The sequence below is a fragment of the Diadema antillarum genome, unplaced genomic scaffold (assembly GCF_040938485.1).
Source record: "Diadema antillarum isolate AM-2024a unplaced genomic scaffold, OU_Dant_1.0 scf00000136, whole genome shotgun sequence".
In the NCBI taxonomy this organism is placed as follows: Eukaryota; Metazoa; Echinodermata; class Echinoidea; order Diadematoida; family Diadematidae; genus Diadema; species Diadema antillarum.
Genome location: NW_027271025.1, coordinates 2,386,647 through 2,410,140, shown reverse-complemented (window position 1 = coordinate 2,410,140; position 23,494 = coordinate 2,386,647). Strand labels below are relative to the sequence as shown.

General features: G+C 38.1%; 1 protein-coding gene across 1 annotated transcript; it reads left to right on the top strand.

Moving 5' to 3' along the window:
• Positions 1-229: 229 nt before the first annotated feature.
• On the top strand, positions 230-23,388 carry LOC139720989 (uncharacterized). The gene is made up of 8 exons (XM_071632320.1): positions 230-433; positions 14,363-14,522; positions 14,918-15,057; positions 16,013-16,198; positions 18,603-18,719; positions 19,561-19,647; positions 22,214-22,370; positions 23,189-23,388. Exons 1-8 carry the CDS (start codon positions 230-232, stop codon positions 23,386-23,388), a joined length of 1,251 nt encoding a protein of 416 aa, XP_071488421.1.
• The last annotated feature ends 106 nt before the right edge of the window (positions 23,389-23,494 follow it).

Below are 23,494 nucleotides of genomic sequence, written 5' to 3'. Positions count from 1 at the left end.
CGATACTGTATCGACAGTACTAAGGCATTGCCAACACATGAAAGGAGGGGAATATGAAGGCTCGTTTGTGCTAGTATAGGCAGCTACATGTTCAACAGATAACGCCGAGGACCCCTCGCACCGTGCCTAATAGTCACGTATATGATAAACGCACGCGTGCATTCCTCAAACGGGTGGAGAGCAAAAAGTTTCCCCCTCCCCACGTCCTGGAGTGGGTCACCGAATCAAAATGGCGGCCGTGGAGACGAGGCGAGCCAAAAATGGCGGAGACAACAATCGGCGACAAGAGCGCCCCGTCACTTTCGCCGAGTTCGGCCTGGATTTGAAACCGTACTTCACCGAGTTCAAGGATCACGACAGGCCATCCACCTTCGCTGATTTCGGTGTCGACGTCGAGCGCGAGCGATCTACCATAGACACTCTCGTCGGACCGGTAGGTCACCTTTTTTTAGTGAATCATAAATTGACAATTTGCTTAAGTAGTTAATCACCCCCTCCCTCTTAAATGACAGTTACTGAATATGAGAATCATTGATGGGGGGGGGGGGGGGTCGATTCCATTCGGCCGATTAACACCTAATTCTTTCAAATATTTCTGCAAAGGTAGACCTGAATTCTGTTTTCTTTTCCTGTTTGTTGAGTCTTGCTATATTGGCGTGACCTATTGTTGCGAGAAAAACAAAGGGCAAACTGTCTTATCTTCCGAACTAACTCACCATGTCCTAGATATACCTATTCCCGTATAGAAATGTATATACAGACTAAATGTGTATGACCACGTGTTCATTTGTCACCAACCAATTACAAAAGTGAGATATTTTTGAGGCACTGTGTAATAGGTAGCTAAATTGGCAATGTCATATGCGTAAGAGTGTGTAAGTATGATATTCAAGTATGAGTTTATTGGGTCAGTTGATTGTCGTCATTACATGTAATGATATTGGCATTGCGTCACTGTTGATGATTTTGCTTTCATACAAATACGGGCAATATTTACACAAAGTTTATCCTTGACATCGTCATGTATGTCGTTTAATGTCTTTCAAGAATTCTTGTCAGATTAAATCAATTAGTAATTATAATGGTAAGACAACATAATTTACCTCATATTCTAGGAGTAATTAAACTTAAAAAACTGAACATTATAAATAGAAAGCATTGAGACTACATTTTCAATAAATTGCGACATAATGTATGATGATGATTGATTGATTGATTGATTGATTCTATTTTATTTCTGTATTCCTTTTCATACATAAATGTAATACAAAGTCAATTTAACTAAATAATTGGGCACAGTATTATTTGAATCTGAAAGTTGAAACAGATAAATCGTTGAATTCAAATATCCAACATCATTCTACTAAAATACAAAATGAAAACGAGCAGGCGTTATTTCATGCATAAATGAATCCCGTGTTCCTGCCGTTCAAAAGAAAGAATTAAGCAACTCTAGATATAACACAAATACAGGAGACCATCATCATAAGCAAACATTTGACGAGGATAATTGCCTCAGAAATGATTGTCTAAATATCAAAGACGACATACTAAGAAGATATATTCAAGTCATCACTCACTAAGTGCAAGGGCGAGAGAGAGAGCTTATAATGGCCTCGCAAACATTGTCTTCCTTTCATAATATTCAGTGGAAATTTGATGCTTGTCAGTCGTGTTGGTCCATTTCTCATCACCCGAGCCGAGCCTGCAGTGTGTTACCTCTGCGGAGCTAACAAAATCTTGTACTCAGCGGGTTTGTAATGGTGCCCAAATCCTATACAAGCTGTTGCATGGGAGATAAACATATGATATGTGATATTTCAAAATAAGTAAACTTACCTCCCCCCCTCCAAAAACAAAAAGTCGTGAGGATTGAAAATCTTCCTTTGCAGAAACAGTGCGTGTTATTTTCTTCATGAAGTCACTCCATCACAACAATTCAGTATCCTATTCCTTCATTCATTTATTTATTCACTCGCTCATTCATTCACTCATTCATTCATTCATTCATTCACCCATTCATTCATTCATTCATTCATTCATTCATTCATTCATTCATTCATTCATTCATTCATTCACTCACTCATTCATTCATTCGTTTATCCATCCATTCATTCATTCATTCATCCATTCATTCATTCATTCATCCATCCATCCATTCATTCATTCATTCATCCATCCATTCATTCATTCATTCATCCATCCATCCATTAATTCATCCATTCATTCATCATTCATTCATTCATTCATTCATTCACTCATTCATCCATTCATTCATTCATTCATTCATTCATCCATCCATTCATTCATTCATTCATCCATGCATTCATTCATTCATTCATTCATTCATCCATCCATCCATTCATTCATCCATTCATTCATCCATTCATTCATCCATTCATTCATTCATCCATCCATTCATTCATTCATTCATTCATTCATTCATTCATCCATTCTTGCACTTTTATGAGCACATTAATATGCCTCGTGACACAACAACGTTTTCACAACAAAGAAATTTTAGCATTTAACAATTTGTTTCAAGTTTCTGTGGAACCAAGTATAGACATACTTTTAGTATGATACAAACTTTCCATACACTTTACAGCTAAATGGATGAAAAGAAAAGGGGGAGTTATGGGGATCATCATGTATCATGCGAATATCAGTCGTGTTGGGATAAATGGTGACGAATATAACGAAAATCAAAATGTTTTACAGAAACCGCGACACCCAAGATCTAACACAATTAAATTATCACTTGGTCAACGTAGAGATCGTATGTAAATATTTCCATTCAGAAGATGAGCAGGAAACGTGTTCACATTCGACGAATCACGAATAATGACAACTACGATGAAAAACTTGATGTGAGTTCATTGTAATCAGCTACTGCTTTATACGAGTATACGTCGGACAAATTTATGAAGAAACCGTCAACTATGAACTCGGTATCATAAACTGTCCCATCACTCTCTTTAGTTAATTATATGCACATTAGCGTTCAATTTTTGTGATTTCTACAGCTTTCTAAGGCTGGAGTACAAAAACCAAGAGCAAAAAAAAAAAAAAAAGAAAAAAGAAAAAAAAAAAGCAGGTAGCAATCCGCGCGAACACACCATTGTTAGCATCTGTGTGCCGTTTCCATTCGACGTAAGATTCGCGTTATCTCTGTACAGGATTGTCCGTGTGTGATCCTATTTTCCTCGGCCAAAAGGCGACTGCCAGGGCAAAAAGAGTGTTAATAAATGAAGTAAAAACAATTTCCTGTCTAAACTTCCCAGGTACGGATCCAAGTGGGTGTGAGGTGCCCTCCCCCTTCCCTCAACATCCCTCAATATCACACTTTTTTCTCTAACTCTCCCTCACCCTCTCTCTCCCCTGGGCCTCTATTCTCCCCCCCCCCCACAATCTCTCTTCTATATTCCACATATCATTTTACTCTTCATAAACATACTTGCATTGAGGAGAAAGATGATGATGAAAATGAGGACACAGATACTATAATTTTATCATCATTATGTCATCACTATAGATTATCATATCCGGTAGCCGCAGCTATGTATATAGCACACTCTGGTCATCATCTTCATTGTTATCATCAATATGGACGATCGCATGAATGGTTCACCATGAAGAACTACATTACAAAAATAATGACAAAATAGATATTCTATTTCACAGATTCTTCACAGATTTTCGCACAGACCAGACTAATATCCATCTTCTAGAGCGATACTATTAGCCCTTCCTGATATTCTTTACTGTAGATAGATGGAACTACAATGTATATTATTCAGTGATCTAGATGTTGATTTCAATGCGGATTGTATTTGATTTTGATAGGTGTGTACAATGGACATTTTGTCCCTGGCCTCGATTTCATTATTATGTTGATATCATATCATATACATATCTAAGCACTACAGTCATCATTATAGTCATGTTAATCCAGTGTAGCTGTAAATGAGCTCTTCATAGTCGTCAATAAAGGCGTTGTTCCTTTGCTTGCGTTGATTCTCTTCCTGTTAATCACCTCTGATCTTTATCACTGTTCCTCGGGATTTGCATTCCCTTCTCCGCTGCCAGTCATGCCACTATGGGAGACGTGTACAAAATGACGGTACTTTTCTGATCACTTTCATATGGCTCGTATCATTATTGAATCATAATAAATCAAACGCTTGATTATACCACAAATGGCTAAAGTTTCTTTAGCCGTGCTGTTTGTTCTAATCTCCTCATTCCTTCCCGATTCCTTTTAGATGCATCTACTCGCACAATCTCCTATACTTCTCGTCAACGTTTATGTTTGCATGATATAGCTATCGCAAGTGTATGTTTTGTTTAAAAGTTCGAAAGTTATATCTCGAGACTGGGTTATTCGGAGCGCGTCATTATTTTCTTGAATAAATCAAATTTAACAGGGGAAAACAGGAAGAGCAATGACATGATATCTTATATGTGTTGTATTTCATACTTTATTGTTGTGAAGCGAGGTTTTAAAGAGAAATGAATTTGTTTCGTTTAAAATGAAACACAATCCGTTATTGTTCTATGCCCAGTAAACCAAGCCAGTCAGTTTAGTGGCGGATTTGTACGTCTCCGTGAGGGACTGGCAAACCTTTGATACTTGTTTAATGTTAGAATATCTAGTTTTCTATACTCCCTAAAAACAGCAACGTCAAAAACAAAACAAAAACCAGGAATGTTTCAGTCTCAAGCGTGATTAGGATTTTGGTTGAATTACTTTTCGTTTTGTCTTTATGAGTACTTCCATTGACATTGAAATTGGCTGGTTTTGTTTCGGGTTCTCAGTCATTTTTCAAAATGTTAATGAGCAAATCACTGTGTAGACTATAGCGAAGTTGTTGATGTGGAGGCGTGTGGTGTCACAGCTGCAAAAGAAGTGATAAAAAGGTTATTTAAGCATGCTGTGCAATCCCTTTCAATAGTTATATCTCATTCATATATGGAAATATATATATATATATATACATATATTTTATATATATGAAAACTTAAGTCGCTATTGCCGACTGAAGAAGTCAATGCGAAGCTGCGCAGATCTTTTAAAAAAAAAATCTCGTTGAACGCCAATTTTGAGACCATCTTGCCCCTTAATTTCTCACGGTGAATATATAAATGCGCAATATCGAAAGCGCTTTGACGCATTTTCTTCCGCCATCTTCTAAACGTTGATAAAGGAACTATACCAAGGCTTTCTTTTGATACACTTTGATGTCGCAGCTTCTGTTGGCAGGTAACGGTGCTCTATAGCGTCATATTTGAACCAACAGGTGTACTGCCAACACGTAAGTGTTGAACCAGAATGAGACGCGCTTACTGAGTTAGCGAAGGAAATGCCATACGCCGTGACTCACACCCTGACGAGTATCGTCGAGCAACGTCTCAAGCTCACGAAACCGTCAAGTTTGTTTCGAAATGTCTGATATTGTGGTAAAATTGAGTGTGTGTTGTGTGTAATGTGTGTGTGTGTGTGTGTGTGTGTGTGTGTGTGTGTGTGAGTGGGTGTGAGCGGGCCCACGCATTTGTTGTTGTTTGTTGTTGATGCTTTTGTCTCTATGTATTCGGTATGACAAGAGCACATTGCATCGTATCGTTCGGTCTATCGTGTCTATTAGTCTGTTAGTCCTAAAAGATAAAGCGAAAATTGTCCATCACAATTTTGTAGCTTTTCATAGCATGGGTTGTACATTGATATTTCCGAAGTGAATGCTAAGACTATTACATGATGTACGAGGGCAAGAAGTTCTGAGTCAAAGTAGGGCAGAAAAATGAACTGTACCTGGAGCTTTTCTCGGCCAGGGTCTTTAAACTGACGTTTTGAAGGTTAATTCCCAGGGTGTGTACGTAATGCAGTGAAGGGTTTCGGTATGAGCTCATGATTGGTTTGGGTTTGGATATATTTGGTTCAGTTGCCCTGCTTTAGTTGCGTTTTGTTTTTCATTCGATATTTCCCGGACAATGCTCTCTTGATCAGTAACAAGATTTGTCTCAAGTGAAGATCTGTAATCTAAAATTGGCAGATTGACTTTCCCTATATACTTGCAGTACCTTGATCACTTTCACCTGCCTGTAATACCGGTGACTTGAGTGCCGATTTTATTATTATGCATTTTTTTTTCAAATATTCTGAATATGTAGAAAAATTTGAAACTGTTCGTTGCGCTTTCGAGATAAAGTTATCACATTATCAATGCTACCATGTTTGTAGATAATAATTATGATCGTTAAGCTAAGCTGACCCATAAATATCGCTCGGTCTTTATCATAATAGTGAGTGTCACATCATTCTACATATTAACAAAACTATTCATAATGAGACACGCCCTATATTGCTTATCATTTGTATGCCCTTAAGCCGAGAGGATCAATTCAGTTCATTCCAAATCACTACACAATTCGATTCAGTCCAAATTTGTTTGATCTTCATCAGAATGATAACAAGAGATAATACAGGGCTCTATTATGTCGTGTCGAAAAAAAATGTCAAACGCAGTGGTCACGACTTAATACCGGTCTAAATCTTCTTGCGGGAACTCGTATCCTGTATGCGTACAGAAATAGATAAATTGTAGAGGCCTAGCAGTAACAATGGTGGCGAAGGTCACAGCATACACTTCCTGTCAGCTGGTGAGCTGAACAATCCCTTTAACGATAGGAAAACAAAGATGACATAGATCCGCGCAGCACAATTCGGGGTTTATAATGTTTGAATATCGTCATAGAATGAGGCAGTCATGTGTTAGATTTATACTTCTCATTTAAATCTATAAGATTTTTCTTTTTCCTCTTTTTAGGACGTGGTAGTGTGATGTCAATAGACCAGCTCACCATTATATTTGATTTCATGGACATTATTGTAACGTAAGTGCTTCGATGTATTACAGTATTTATGCGATAAACCATTTCACTAACATCATTAAACATGACTAAAAGGGATTGTTTTATGTTTTGTTTCGTTTAGTTTGTTGATGTCACTGCGAGCCTTGAACACTAAAGAGTGAACAGCGGAAAACGCGACACTGAGGGTTAAAAGATAACACATAGCATGATAACTTGGACATTTAATATACGAGCATGTGCGGTGTCTACAGGAGAAAACTGATGCAGGGTAAAGGAGTATGAACGGCTAATAAAGATGAAAATATTAATAGTAGCAGTAGTAGTAGTAGTAGTAGTAGTAGTAGTAGTAGTAGTAGTAGTAATAATAATAATAATAATAATAATAATAATAATAATGATAATAGTAATGATAATAATAATAATAATAATAATGATAATAATAATAATAATGATAATAATAATAATAATAATAATAATGATAATGTTTTGACAAATGATGACATGAGATGTTACTCTCCATCCCGCCTTACCATGACATTTGGTTATGATGGCCTTGAAGTTATAGCAAGGTCGATGCATGTTCATATTGCTTACTTTCTTCTATGAAAGAGGACAAGAAAGTAACGGGGTTGCTGTCATCCCGAGCACGGCTGGAGGGGGTGGGGGTCGGCATGCATTGTGTTAGCCTCAAATTTCTCTGCGGTTATTATGCCCTTATCAATATGTCAATGTACCGAATGTTATTTTGGATTTTCTTTATAATAGGTGTAGTTTTATTTCTTCTTTTTCCTCTATACCTAACGCACAAGTTTTGATACCAAACTTATCTCAATAAGCACTGCTTACTTGAGGATGTCATATTGGGACCAAGCGGAAGAATGTGTTCGACATAACGACATTAGGATGAATAATAAAGGGTGAGTGGGCAATAAAACCAACACTTTGCACACGGTTATATAAAAATGAATGTTTATCACTCGTCCAGCTCTAGCTCTATGTAGCTCCAGCACTGGGTGACCAGGAAAAAAAAAACAAAAAAAAAACATGCAGCGCTCTCTCAACCAAAACAAAACTCTTTGAACACAAATAATTCCCAATCGTTCATTCCCCTAAAATTGTATTGCAATCTATAATTTATGATAAGGATACTAACGACGCAAACACATAAATGCATGTATATACACTCACAAACCATTGCAAACGGTTCGAAAGGGACGGGGTGGTTGTGCAACCCTATAGACTTGTATAAGGAAACATCAAGGCGTTCAGAGTATCTTATTGTCTTAATCATCGCGCTTAATATGGAAGATGTAATGATGATGATGATGATGATGATAAAGATGATGATGATGATGATGTCGATGATGATGAAGGTGATAATGACGGTGTTGATGTTGAGGTGAGGATGATGATGATGATGCTGATGATGATGATGAAGATGATGATGATGATGACGATGACGGTTTATGATGATGATGATAATCAATACAGATGCCTAATTCAGATAAAATGCTAAACATCTAGAAAGGAGACACGTTCTATACCTGTCTAGGAGGACGTGGAAGAAAAGTTATGGTCTTCTACTACCATGATGATTGCAAGCATTCATGGACAAATAGGGTTGTGGTAATGTTTTAACCTGAGGAGGATGAAATAATAATTGATATATGTGATATGTGCGAAATTCAAACATATCTATAGTGTCTATTGTGGCGGTATAAGATTGACTGACTCTGTAAATTAATTTACTGTCCACATTCGTACGCTGACATATTGCCTTAAACCAATTCAATCATTGAATATATTTGTCTTGGATTATCCTATTTTATTAGATTTTTTTTTCTTTTCTTCTTTTTTTTTAGTGAAGGCATAAACAAGTCATTCATCGTTTTTCGAAAGGCGCAGAAGTGTGCCTCCCCTTCCTTTATACCACTAAACGTATACAGCCTTATTGTCCAAGATATACCCCTCGTTTAGGAAGGGTTATGATGGGCTAATAAGTTTTGACTTCAGCAGTTGCTGCCTCATGTTGACTAGTATACAGCTTGGTACGTCTGAGACGAGATTACCAACAGGTTTCTCACTCTCTCATGCCACTACTTAACCCGCATGCCCGACTGTCATTCCGTCGCCATTTTTTCGGGTTATTTTTGGGGACATCCGTGTCACCAGCGCGCCCTGGATTACAGTCTGTGCTTGGATGGGATTAGAAGCTCTAGGAGAATCCTTGTTGTCGTCGCCATGTTGTGTTTTTCCTCCTCCTCCCCCTTTTGTTGTTTCTTCCACAAGCTGCATCATATAACAGACTCGAAATGTATTCCATAGTGAGCAAGCATGAACAAAATACAAACAAAATAAGCGAACGAACGAACGAACAAACAAACAAACAAACAAACAGGGAGCTTGTAAATTGCCAGTGCGCATGAAATTAAAATCGTTCCTCTTTTCTCTCAAAGGAACTCTGGAAACAAATTGCAAACCATTGGTTGAAGGAACGATATTAATAATCTGGATATGGAATATAAGCAAAAAGTAACAGAAGTGGAAATTTATAATCGCTTTTGAAGAAACACATATCTTGAGCTATCACAATGAAAATTCCCAATTCAATATCAGAAGAGTATTCGTTGATCTTTGAACTTGAAGGACTGGTCAGACTTAGAGTGGACAACGAGGAACTCGTAGCCACAACCGTATATAGACTGTATCCATGTAGGTATCCATAAGAAGTGTTAAGGGGACCGATGATTGGTAGCAAATTCTAGCCCCATTTCAGTTTATAAATATGTACCGTTCAAGGTACCGTATACTAAATAAACTCGATCTTAAGGATATGCTTTCCTGTATTCTTTATCGGACATATCGCATTTGTATATTCCTTAACTAATATGCTGCCTTTATCCCCGGGTTCCGGTCGTTTCCGTTTAAATTGCGATGAAAGTTATACCGTCTCAAAGGTTATAAGTGCTCAACGGCAATGTTTGTCAATTTCAGGCCAACGTTAAAGAGTATAGTCAGTGGTCTTCAAAAACAACTGTTTGTCTTTCTTCTGCGAGATTGATCGATTCATGATGGTAAACAACTTCCAGATAGAATGTATGAAAATGATATCATGCCGAGGAGACTTGTCAAGTCCATTGCAAACCCTCTTCAGAAAGTTCATATTGTGTTTAATATAATGTATCGGAATCGAAAGTAAAAAGGATTGTGAAAGGACATCGTGCGTGTTGCTTAGTCATTAAGGGGACGCTATGTCCCGGGTTTTCTTGTAGATAAATATATGAATGTCTTTGCGTTTTCCTGTCAACTGAAGTAGAAGGAGCGTAATTCTACTTACCAAAGCCCTGTATATATATATAGGGTGCATCATACCTACATGACACATTCAGATCCCGTAAGTAATGTGTTCATAATATTATCTTAACTTAATCCTGCAGTACCGGGGTCAACACAGTGACCATATTATAAACGTAGTTCTAAGTCACTTTGCAAAAAGTGCAATCGGGGTTGAGATCCTTGCTTTTTCGCGTTCTTTTCGCAATTAATTTGCAACGTAACAATATAAAGAACATTACATTCCCAGAAAACTTGGAAGGTCGTTGACCTGACGCATATTGTGGTTCCCTAACTAAGTTTGGTCCACGAAAGTTGGATCTGGTCCAAGCTTTCCGAATTTACACAGGTCATATATATATATATATATATATATATATATATATATATATATATATATATATATATATATATATAATCCCCAACTCTGTATTCGTAAGTAATTTTCTTTCGGTGAAATTCTCGTGTGCTTAGCAAAACTCTCTCTCCACTCTCATGTCCCTATTTTAATGGCTTTTTGATCATTCTATGATCGTTTTTATTAATACTTCTCAATGCTACCTGACAATAGAAATGCTCAAAATGTCAAATTTTGAGGAAAAATGCAGCATTCCAGTTGCAACACGAAAATGTTCGGTTTCCTTTCGGCTGTTCGACCTCGAGTTTGGATTTGATTTTAGTCGCTTTTTAGTGCGCCCTCTGGCGGAGCTTGAATACGAAAGTTTCAACTCTGTAGAGTCTTGCAGAATGGTGCACAAATTGTTTTCTTAGTGAGAGTCTGGTATTGGTCATTATCAATCTTTCCTATTCTTCCATGAAAATATCCGTTATTTTACTGAAGTCGTTAAGGACACATGCGTGGAGGCATGCAACCGATAAGGGGAGAGTACTAATTATGATTAAAAAAAAAATCATCGAAATTTTGAGTAATCATGTGGTTGTCTTTCCAAACACAATCATATATACACACGCAATGTAAACAAGGTTTGTAGTTCTTATGGGACTCCGCTGAGGGCTTGCGACCAATAATCAGACAGTGACGTATGTTTCTGACAACATGGTAATGTCGTAAGTCAAAGTCTGTCATTAGACAGACGTCATGGTAATCCCAAGTCGGGTCGAGGAGCGCGCAGCTGCCGAATGTGCGTTATTTTTAATCCTACCGTAACTTGTGGAAACGAAACGCGTTTTCTCCCTCCCAGGGCATGTTCTTCATTTCATTCTCTCTCTCTCTCTCTCTCTCTCTCTCTTTCTCTCTTCCTTCCTCTTTGTCTCTCTTTCTATCTCAGTCTCTCCTTCAGCGTTGCGTTGAAATGATACTGCCAAGAGGATGTCAACGTGGAAATTGCATAATGACAGTTTAATGCATGCCAACTCTGAAATGACTCGGTGTTCGGAGAAAGACTTCGTTGCGGACGCCACGCAAAGAGATCCTTGTAAATATATCTCTCGTTTTCGAACGGTGCTATATTTGGCGCACGCTTCAGATCCCTGTTGGTCACACCAGTCTGTGTAAAGCCTTGCCTAATACAAATAGTAACAACCTGTTTCACTTCCCAATGACACCCTTCCAGTCCAGTAGCTCTATCCCAAAGCCAAAACTTTGGTTGCAAGCAAAACCTATTAGTCTTGTGAACCCCTTTTCGTGGAACAAAATATCTTCCATTATGTGAATTCTACATCAGTTCAATATTTTATTCAACAACTAATTTTTGTTTGATTTAGTCTAAGTAGTACATGTTTCTAAATGCACCACACGAGATGCATATATACGACGAGAACACGTTTTATCAAAGTTTCACTTCACGAGGTAGAGGAGCAGGTATTATGTTCGTCAAAGAATGGAATATTTCCTATGAGTAAATGATGAACAACTTTGTCATTGATTCCTAGTGCAAGAATTAATGGTTAATCAAAAAGTGTGAAACTGCGGACTGCAACGAAATTTAGTGAATGCTATGTGATATCAATCATCAGAAATCATGTTCCGAACACGTTGTTATTGTAGATTTCCATTTCACTGCTCTTTGATGAATAAAGAAAACACCGCAAGCGATGTTTCAGACAAATAGATCCTTACTAGGCAAAATGGTCGATGTGTAATGACAATGTTATAGCCAAAATAATTATGTAGGCTTATAAGCAGCGTTCTACTGCATAATCACTTGTTAAAACAAACCCGAGTTTATAATAACTTTGAATATAGGCCTACGACAGGTAAACGACTGACGGAAGAGCTATCATACAAACGTAGCTGGGTATGGATGCTCAACTTTGTGAGGTTTTCACATAGAGGCCAAGCGAACAATATGATAACACACGAACTTGTTACATGTATTTAACACGTAATAACCATACTTGAATTTTCATTCCGCTCTGAAACTTGGCTTAGTTTATACCGTCAACTGCTCACCGCTTCTCTTACTTTGCGTAGAGGTTTTATCACATATTCTTATTGTTATTATTATCATTACCATTGGTATTGTTATTATCATTATTATTATTATTATTATTATTATTATTATTATTATCATCATTATCATTATTATAATTATCATTATTATTATTATTATTATTATTATTATTATTATTATTATTATTATTATCATTATTATCATTGGTTCCTCTCGTTCATTCAACCTCATTATCTTGTGATAGACACAGTTAGGAAACGTTAATCGTTCTATTTTCATCTCTTCTGTTAGGTCATTTCGAGGTTTTATTATGATGGGCGCATGCATTACGAACCATGTGAAATTGTATGTGATATTCCTCGTACAAAATAATAGAGGCTTATTGACATTAGGAATCCAGTTATTGCTAGATCATACAGAATTTTGAGATTGCCAAGCGTAATGCTATAAAGCATCATAAAACATCGTGTTTCAAATAGCAATCCTGCGTTACGGAATAGTGTATTACTACAGTGTTATCTTTCTTTTTAGTCCGTTATTGTGTGCGCATGTGTTTCATTAGGAGAAAGAGCTGTTACACCATCAGTATTGTTATTGTTTAATTCTTTTTTGTTTGTCCGTGTCTTGAAGGAAACCTCCAATTTACAGTTTGCAATAATTGTATTGCGCCAATCCGCTCAGGTGACCAGGGCTTGTGCTAATCGTATTTCCGAAGGGATGTGGTTCCGGTATCTAATAATTAAGACGCACAGAGAAGACATTGATGCGGTGCCAGCTGGGGAAACTCGTATTTCTCCCCGAAAAGAAAGGAAGTTCAGCTAAAAGATGTACGATTCTGACCACTGTCTTGTAATTGGGACATTTTCCTAATCGGGACAAAGGGCCAACTTCTGAGGCCTCCCAATTATGCGGAAGCGACTTCAGAAGAACCTTGAATGAAAGGAAATTTTGTCGCATCTTACCCATTACATTATTTTTTTTCCTCTTTCAAAATTGTATAGACTTTAGGATACGAACCCTACGAACACGTGTACACAAGGTTTCTTCGGTTGTCTCTTCTACTTCTTATTTGTAGGGTGTATGTAATTCTGTTCTCAGGTGTCAATGTCAATTTCTGATGTAGTAAATAGTAGGTTGAAACAAGGGAAAATATTTCACTTCCTCTGCTGAAAACTGAAGATGATGTCGATTACTTTTCTATTACTAGTAGCATGAAAAATTACCACGAACAATCGCTCGTAGCACCGCAGTCATAAGGATGATGATCCTAAAACTGAATAAAGTATAATTAGGCCCTATTAATACGTTGAGATGGGACTGAATTCAACATTTTTTTTTTTTTGGGGGGGGGTGAAAGCTTTGGGTTCCCTCGACTTGTTGCTGCTATGGTTAAGTTCAATATTTCCCCTACTTTCTGAAAGAGGCAAGTCAAGTGTTCATTCATTGTGCTGGAAAATGAAAATATGTTGATTTTCTGTATATTTCCTTTATATTGTTTTCCGTATGTGACGTCACGAGTTGAAGAAGTCCAATGGAGGTACCAAAACTTCAAAAGCCTATAACCTTTGAATGGATAGTGAAATTTCCTCAAACTTCCACCGATGTGTTCTATTGCTGTATTCATTCAATCCAATTGTGTATATGGGTTTCACTCTCCTTTAAAGCAGTGATTCCACGTAATACGGCCTATCCGAATCTCAATGAAACCATGTTGGCTCTATCGGTTTTACTATTTCGGTCCTCAGTACAGGAAGTTCTCTAAGCTGAACCGAGAGGAGAAGGTGTTCTTGGTCCTATGTCTACTAACGATCCTTGTGACACTTGGACTAACGGCCGACCGGGTCGCCATCGTGGAGAAGGCCTCAGATGATTTCACTTTCGCCATCTTACTTCTCATCAACATCCGTGAGTATATTCTGTATTCAACAGTCATTTAATTTTTGCTAATGTCATACTTCATTACTTTTCTCTCTTTTTTTTCAATCACTGACCATTAATTCGAAAAAGATAAGACGGTCCATGTTAGCGGTCGGTAGTGTGTTCTATTTCGGATTTTTGCTAATATCAAGGATGGTATAAACTAATCGGCACATATCAATAAATCACAGGAAGTTGGCATCCTTTATTCACTGAGTCAATATCTACCCCTATGTTCATTCCATACTGACACAACACGGTCGCACCTAAAAAGGCGTTTTTCCACTCGAAATTCTGTTAAGAGTGCATGTAGTCAATGACATTAACATGACACCCCCCCCCCCCATCACCATGCTAACGGATGTCGACCGCCTTCTTGGCAGTGTTCTGTCTGTATTACGTGGTGCACGGCGTCCTCGGCGAACACGCCTACGAACTCATCGTCTTCGCCTTCAGTATGTCAGTCATCTTCGTCTACTGCATCACCAACTTCATCGAGACGTCAGAGGACTCCGTCAAGCTGGTAAGTCCGACCTTGAATTCATTCATCGCAGAGGGCGCTTCACATAATGGGTGGCCCTGTTGCATAGCAGTTGAGATCAAACATAAGTTGGATAATTAACATAAGTCTCTGAATCAGCTCAGTTCTGATTGGCTTATACCCAACTTATTTCTGAGTTACTGTCGAAGTGAGTACTTCTTCTGACTCTGAGACTCCGAGTTTTATGTTTGATTGATATCTTTTTATGCAACAAGGTCCTGGTTTCTTACCCATGGCGGACTATCTAGTAGGGTCGATGCATCTCGCAAAGTGTAACATCACATTGATCGCTTGTTGAAAACTTAACTAGCAAACAAGCGAAAAAAAACCAACAACATACACGCGGGCACGCATACACCCAAAGCAATGGTAGCAGTAATAACACGTTTTCCTAAATGTCCTCTTTTTGGACCTACTTTACTGTTAATCTCAGCTGAGAAATTGTTTACGTACAATAGAGGGTTTCCAAAGAACTGGGTGATATTGCTGAACACTGAACCTATGATCGCTTCTGAAATTGGCAACATATTTTCAAAGATTAATGCTCCCGTCTCTATCTCATACTAGTGTCTTTGTTTGCGTAAATTTCTCTGTATAGATTTAATGCAATTAATAGGTTCCATTTAATCCTTTTCAATTCTGGTATAAGATTTGTAGCGAAATAGGTGTTTATGTGATGACACGATAATGATATCTACAGCAAAATTCCCGTCGGTGTTGATGGGTTAACGGGGAGAGAAGAAGTATTTAAACTTCTATGTGTCACGCTTATTTCCTGTCCATAGGTATATATGTGTGAAATTTGTACACATTGGACTCCTTGACATAGAGAGGGTAAAGAGAGAAAAGGAAATGATAACAGTCCCCCCACATTGATTCTCCCGTAGATGGTTGTCTTTGTAATGATTCGAAATTTTGGCTATGATTGTCTACACAGGCCCGGCTTGTACTGGTCTGCATCTTCTTTCCGTTCCAAATCGGCTTCAGCATCTACATGGGCGTGAAGTATCGGCGGGCCAAGAACCTCATCTTCCGAACCGTGGGAGCAAACATCCACCTGCAGGACCTGTGCGGCAATATGTATCTCTTCGTCGACCTCCTCAAAGTCGATCTCCAGCTCGAGGTGAATGTGAATGAATGGAGTTACGACCAGGACAAGGGCCCCGTTGCATTAAGTTAAAGTAACTTACAATATGTGGTGACTCCACAATCAATGGTAACTACCACTGATAATAATATAGCTGTATATACTGTTCCGTAGCCAGTCGAAGGTAAGATCTCACTGGTGGTTACCATTAATTTTGTTTACCGTAGTTCCACCATAGCTTCATGCAACGGGGCCCAGGTCCGAATTGTAACGACAGTGTACTTTTGGTTAACAAAAATGTCTCAATAAACTGTTTATGTGTGACTCTACTCCACAATCATATCGGTTTTAATGGCGAGAATAAAATCAATCCACCAGAATGGTATCATTTTTATCAAATGATGATGTCACATTGTTTTGATTTGAAATGGAAAAAAAAACAAAAAACAATTTGGTATCCTTTGCAATCAATTATTGTTGTGTAGTGTAAAAGAACCTAACAATTAACGATGAGTTACTCCAGAAGGGAGGTTACATCTGCTTAATTCTTGACCAAATAATTATACGTTATTTCATAAACCAATAGAAAGGATGGGTGTGTGGCAATGACATCATCATAATCAATTTATTTGCATAGGTGAGTGCTACCGGTTAATATTCATGTTCCATGAAAGCATTATTGATATCTTAACGTGTTCATGTTATACAAGCGGGGGCGCTGTGGCATAGTGGATACGACTCCCAACTCCCAATTGGAGGACCCGAGTTCGATTCCCGCCCAGTGCTTACATCCTTTGACAGGATGTTCTTATCCACCATGTCCCTCTTGACCCAGGTGTGTAGGCTGAGTGGATACCTGGTAACGCTAGGGTTATAATATTGGCAGGGCCCTCTGGTAGAGCAGTGGCAACACTGAAGAGGCTACCTTGGATAATAATGCGACCTTATTATTATTATTATCATAATATCTGATTTCTCAGAAACATCTACCATCCCGCTGGATTGAGTTTGCTCTTATTTCTGAAAGTCAGCTGGAACATGGAAATGGCATTGAAGTTTAAGATCGTATAGTCATAAAGGACTGTGTAAGTTTGTGTATACATGTAATTCCTTACTCAAGGACAAGAAGGCAGTACGTTTATCATCTATCAAAACTTATTATCCGGTGCCAAGTATCACTGTTGTTGAGGATAGGATGAAAACAAACTTTTGCCACGTTTCATACCGTTAGTGCCCCTCAAAAAAAAAAGAAAAAAAAGAAAGAAGTTGGAGCCCCTCGTTTGTGAAAGCAATGTATGTTTAGTCTTGAATTAAAAGTGGACTCATGTCAACACAAGATAATCTGAAAGTGTCCTGAAGGTATTGCTGTATTCCCTTACTAGTATTTGCCGAAACATCACACCAATATAACATTTGGGAACGGTGCCTTATCTCTGAAGCAGTGAGTGAAAACACGAAAAATGGGAAATATAGAGAATTCACGACTCATGCTGAATGCGATTTCCCTCACTGTTGCCTCCCTGGGAGTGCGTTCATGATTTTTAATGGGAATCAAAACAATAACCCCAACAATAAAAGTGTGGGTTGAGTGTGGTGTTGCACTTACCCAAGGTTATCCGATGTTCGTATCTTGTGGAGCTGTTTGATAGCTGTGCGTTTATACAGTTGCCAAGACGTGATGATCTTGCAAAAAAATTATTCGAATCCTCATGAGCCAAGCTGAGTCACGAGAATTGCCGAGTCATTACGAAATGTTTTCCCGAGTGACTTACGAGGTATACCGAGTGAGCTCGATGAACACATCGATATCAATATTTCGTCTATGGTGCCAGAATACCCATGTAGAAAAGGGGATGTGGATGAAATTTGTTATCGTAGATTGCATGCGTACTGCATTCTGTCGGGACTGCTGGTTGCCGATACTCTCCGATGAATAACTTAAATATAAATATGAATATATGTATCTGTACTTTTTATATTATCCCGTTTAATATACTTTCAGTATACAAATCGTTTAGTCTCTAGTAATTCTCTGCGATGCTTTTCTCACCGTCATTACACTAACTTGGACCTATAAAATAAAATCCTCTTCAAGGACACCCAATTTGGCTATTTTATATATACATTGCATGATATGTATGCATGTGTGTGTGTATGTATTTATGTATCATATTTTATATACAATATTATATTACGCAAGAACTATTATCGGGATGAGCTGATGCTTAGAAGCTTACATCTGTTCACATAAATATTTAATTCCTTATAAATCGATGTCAGGTTCATCTTTGGTATTTTGTTTGTTTGTTGCAGTTGTTTTTGGTGTGGTATTTGTGATTGTTTTCTAGGGCAAGACACGAGAAAATGAAAAAGACAATCTCAATCAGATCGCATCTCTCTATCATCCCCCCCCCCCCCCACACACACACACACCCCACAGACCAGTATGGTGATTCTAGTCTTGGATGACGGTATCAACATAAATGGTTTCGAGAAGATCGTCCTAAGTTTGGGTCTTCCTCTGGGTCTCATGTGGAACATCCTGGGATTTTTAGCGGTAAGTGCACCTGTACCTGATAGGACCATTGTGCTGACATTGAGCCTTACAACACGAGAAAATACAGTGATACTAACAATATTATTATTCTTTAACACAATGAACAGCAATGAACTATCTGATGACACAAAGGCTGTTCAGAACGTGGAATATATCTAAATTTTATTTGGATACTCTTATTTTGGAACTTTAATTAGAAAGTTGGAAACTTTGCTTGCGAGGTAAATGACATGGGGCAAACTTTTTAGTCGAAGTTTGTCAAACGGAGTCAAGAGCAACATGATTGCGAGATGCAATGATTATTCAACATTCACTGAACACATTTGAAAAGAAAGAAAAGCGGAATATCATAGGACTGCCGGTTCTTGGAACTGTACATCTGAAGGTCATGGGAAATTTAGGACACGCACAGAGGTGGCCTCAACCATACAATGAACTATTATTTTTATTCCTATCATGAATAGATTCATACTATCAAGTCAACAACGAGACACACATAAACTACCTATTCATGAAATTTGAAGGAAAAAAAATCAAATTAATCTCTGCATGGTCCTAGATACAGTATACACTCATCCGTCACAACCACAACGACAAGACAGTTTCACCTCTTTGCTGCCCGAGGAATTTATTTACGTTTTGTTTTGTTTTGTTTTGTTTTGTGTTTTATTATTAGTCAGCATCAGTGCCAGGTCACTATTGTCGGAGAAAATGGTGATAGAAATGGCAAATTCTGCTAAAAATGAAACCATCAACCAACGTGAGCTAAATATAACATCACGACGATAAAATAGTTATTTTTAGTTATAAAACATCTTTCTCTCTCCCTCCACAATCACAGCTGCGATACGAGAACAGAATACTTGTGGTTCTCTTTCTGGCAACCGGCTGGATCTTACCCGCCTTCATCACCTACAAGTTTATTGACGTGAGTTTGATGACGTACTAGTGACGTATATACAGGGCCCTGAATGTTTCATAGAAGTTGAGATCAAACATACGTCAAAAAATCAAACATAAGTCTCTGAATTGGCTGATTGGACACCTAGCTGTCTCATGTGTGATTTTCTGAATTATCTTTAACTGCATCTTTTTATGCAGCAATGCCCTGGTTATACTTGTATACCAAACATGAAAGTTTAAATGATGTATAAATGAATATGTGATATTTTATCCTATTATCGCGCCTGCTTCTTGTTACCGTATACTCAGTGATTACTTTGAGTTCTTGATGTTTTTGATGAAAGTTCGAGCTCTATTCATTATTTTCTCTTCAGATTACCGTTGTCAAAAGTCGTAGGATAACATTAGAGAAGCGCAATTCTGGATCATTAATTCATATAGTCAGTTATTATACAGTTATTAAATTGTTTTATTGCATTGTGTACTGTATTCCCATCATGTACTTAATTTTCAGGGCAATATTGTAAGAGAATAACAATCTTTCTTAATTTTTCTTCTCTTACTTTTTCTTCATATCTATAACATTGTAATGATAATATTAAAAAAAATTTCATCAAATGATGATTAAGAGGCTGATGGTGGTGATGATAGTATTATCATAATTATCATCACCACCAGTACGATTAATCATACGCCCTATAGAGGGATTGTTATTGCAAGTGCATTCATTATCGACTAAACCAAACAAGGGATTTATATTTTCACTTTACAATTGTTTTCACGTAGATTACCTCGTAAAGGAATTTTATTGATTGCTTTTGACTGAAGCTAAACACTTTCTCTTTTTTGTGTGTGAATAATCATATTTATATCTTTTTGAGTTCAGTTATATGACCCGTTATACTGTAAATCAACTTTTATGTTTTGACATTATTCTGTGTAGTTGCGAAGGATATTCGGCTGTTTACTTTAAACACGATGAAAGCTGTTCAACGATTCCAATTTTCACTGAGGAGTAATTTTCCGCGTAAATACGTAGAAAACATGTGGTGTTACCTCATCACCGTATACCTGTTGTGGTTTGGTTGACGCGTGTAATGATCCGTACGGGTGTGCAAATGTCGTGCTTCTTTTTCTTGTTTTGCCTTTAAAAAAAAATGAAAACCACATGCATTGCACCGATGCTTATCGCGAAAGTGAGTAAGCACTCTCAATAGTTGTGCAGGGTTTACGGTACGGTCAGAGGCACCACCCGTACATCGCCACATCTCGTGCGTGCTTATATGTTTTGTCCCCCTCTGATCCTTCATGTGCGAATAATGAAAACATAATCTGTTTGAGGGAACACCCTTTTCTTTGTGTTTCCCTCTGGTTCGACCTCGAAGAAAATAATTGATTCGTCTTTGAGGTTTAGACATAAACAGTGAAATTAACCGTCTCAGATTCATATCACATTGGCAATTATCTCAACTTGACAGCATCAGTAAATTCATAAAATATCTTGTGTTTTCATGACTTCATAACTACAATGTAGTCACATGCCTATTATTCGCCTCATGATCGCGATTATGATTCTTTAGAAATTCTGATTGTAGGTAAAAACAAGCAAACAAACAAAACGACAAAAACATGGTTCATGATTGTGATCTCCAGAACGCTCATTGTGATCTCTTCTTTTCTTCTTCTTTTTTTTTCATTTTTTTAAATAATGGGTACAATGTTTTTATGAGCATCCAGCGTCAAATGCAACAGTACCACGATTATCTTTAAAATACAATGTATTGGGAGTCATCATTACACAGGGTGCTACGTCTTATAACCGACTGTGTATAGATTGTCATATCAACTACTGTGGAGTTTCTAATCTAAATTAGAGCAAAATACAAAGCGCCCTCATTCTATTTTTTTAATTTTTGTCGGCCTGTTAAAATGGATAGAAATTTCATTTAATTGCACTGGGCACATTCCGGAATGATTCCCTGTCATCCATTATATACTTCAAGCATTAGCATTTCATGTAATCAAACCACCCGTTGTGTATCAAAATAGGCTGGAAAACTATCAACATGAAATGATATTGTCAAATGTGGCTTCTTTCCAGGAATTGTGCGAAAAAAATGATTTTTTTTTTTCATTGTTCACTTGGAAACGGTTCTGTCGCGAGTTTTGATGATACGGCCACACATTAAAAACGTTTTTTCCTTAGTAAAAATCATACAGTATGTTTACGGTATGCTTACACTGTAGAAGCGAGTAGGACTCTGACTGAGGATATCATAACGATTCAAAAGCGAGTAGAAGGTAACATGTCACAGCCTTTGTTACGGCCTTCGATCTCGCCCTGGTATTAATGGGTGAAATCAAGCAAAGCTAGCGGAGCGAGCCTCGGCAAGGACTCGGCAAGAGATATACGCGCTCCCGAGCTCGGTTCGCAACAGCGTGTGAAAGAGGGAGCCTTAAATTTATCAAAAAGCATTTAAGAAAGAACCAAATCATCACGTTTTGCGATTGAAAAATTCGAACTTCTAGCTTCTCGTGAAAATACGTACAAACACATTGATATAGAACTGCCATATTTCTCCCGTCCACAGCTGTCGATGAGGTGGGAGCAATGGCCGACGAAAGCCGACAAACTCCTGCCAACCTGCATCATCGTCTGCGGCATTCTTGGACTCATCATTCGGGTCTTTCTCGTGGTCGTCTGCGTGCATCTCACGATGAACTTTGGGCAGGGACTCGGGGAAAAAGGTAACAACACCTCACACAATTGCGAAATTAACAATAATGTTATCTATCATTGGGGTTCAATGTCAATAATCGGCAAGTCTCAGTTAGTCGTGAAGGCTAGAACACTTGGCTTGAACAAATGGATAAGGGAAACATTATTGCAAGTGAATGTTAAATGAATCGAATTTAAATTTACACTGATTTTGTCAAATTGTGTGCATAAGTGCGAGATGTGATTAGAATAACAACAGTGAGCAATCGACTATCAGTGATAATCCCATTAGATTATTAGTCACGTCGACTATAAGTACAATGACATTTCAAACTTGCATTCAAATAACATTTATTTCTATATTTGTACGCAAATAACATGTTAGCTATAAGTTTTACACTTAAAACTTGCTTAAAAATTTGAATCTTAGGCCCGAATTCACGAAGGTGGTACAATCTTTGTCCATGGTTTAAACCATGGACAAAGTCCGTAGTTTCTATGGGGCGCCAAGTGTCGCATGGCCTATTTCGTTACGGAATCAGTCATTTCGTAACGAAATAGGCTATGTGACACTTGGCGCCCCATACAAAACTATAGTCTTTGTCCGTGGTTTAAACCATGGACAAAGATTGTACCAACTTCGTGAATTCGGGCCATCATGTCTGATTTTTCATATTTTCTCCTCAGCCAATGATGCCAGTTCCCAATTGTTTTAGCTCTTGTACGTTATCATCTTCTCGGTTTATCCTTTCTGATCATAGTCATGAAGCAACAAAAATAGGCCTACATATTTTTGTTCGTTTCTAATTTTTCCGTCATGGATTTTCTTTTCTTCTCTTTCATATAGTCTACGGCGCCCGAAAGAGGACAGACACTACCGACAACCTCACGAACCCACCCGTGGTGAGACGTAGTCGCCATCGGCTCCTCCCGAACAGGAGCCGACCGTTCAGCTGGCCGCAGTTCACGCTCAGTTCGAGCAGACGGCAGGCGCAGCGATTCCCGCTCGATCGGATGGCGGAGCGATCCCTAAGTGGGGCGGGGTGAGCGGAGTGCCTAAACTCACCACTCTCCTGAAGGTGTGCAATAAAATAAAAATAAAAATACAGTATATACCGTCTTTCTCCGTTGCTATGCAGTGTCGGCAGCTGAC

What these genes read in the sequence shown, in the direction of transcription:
- LOC139720989 (XM_071632320.1), top strand. Translation starts at nt 230, where the DNA reads ATGGCGGCCGTGGAGACGAGGCGAGCCAAAAATGGCGGAGACAACAAT. An exon ending in TAGACACTCTCGTCGGACCG is followed by an intron (nt 434 to 14,362) that starts GTAGGTCACCTT and finishes TTCGGTCCTCAG; the next exon opens with TACAGGAAGTTCTCTAAGCT. An exon ending in GCAGGGACTCGGGGAAAAAG is followed by an intron (nt 22,371 to 23,188) that starts GTAACAACACCT and finishes TCTTTCATATAG; the next exon opens with TCTACGGCGCCCGAAAGAGG.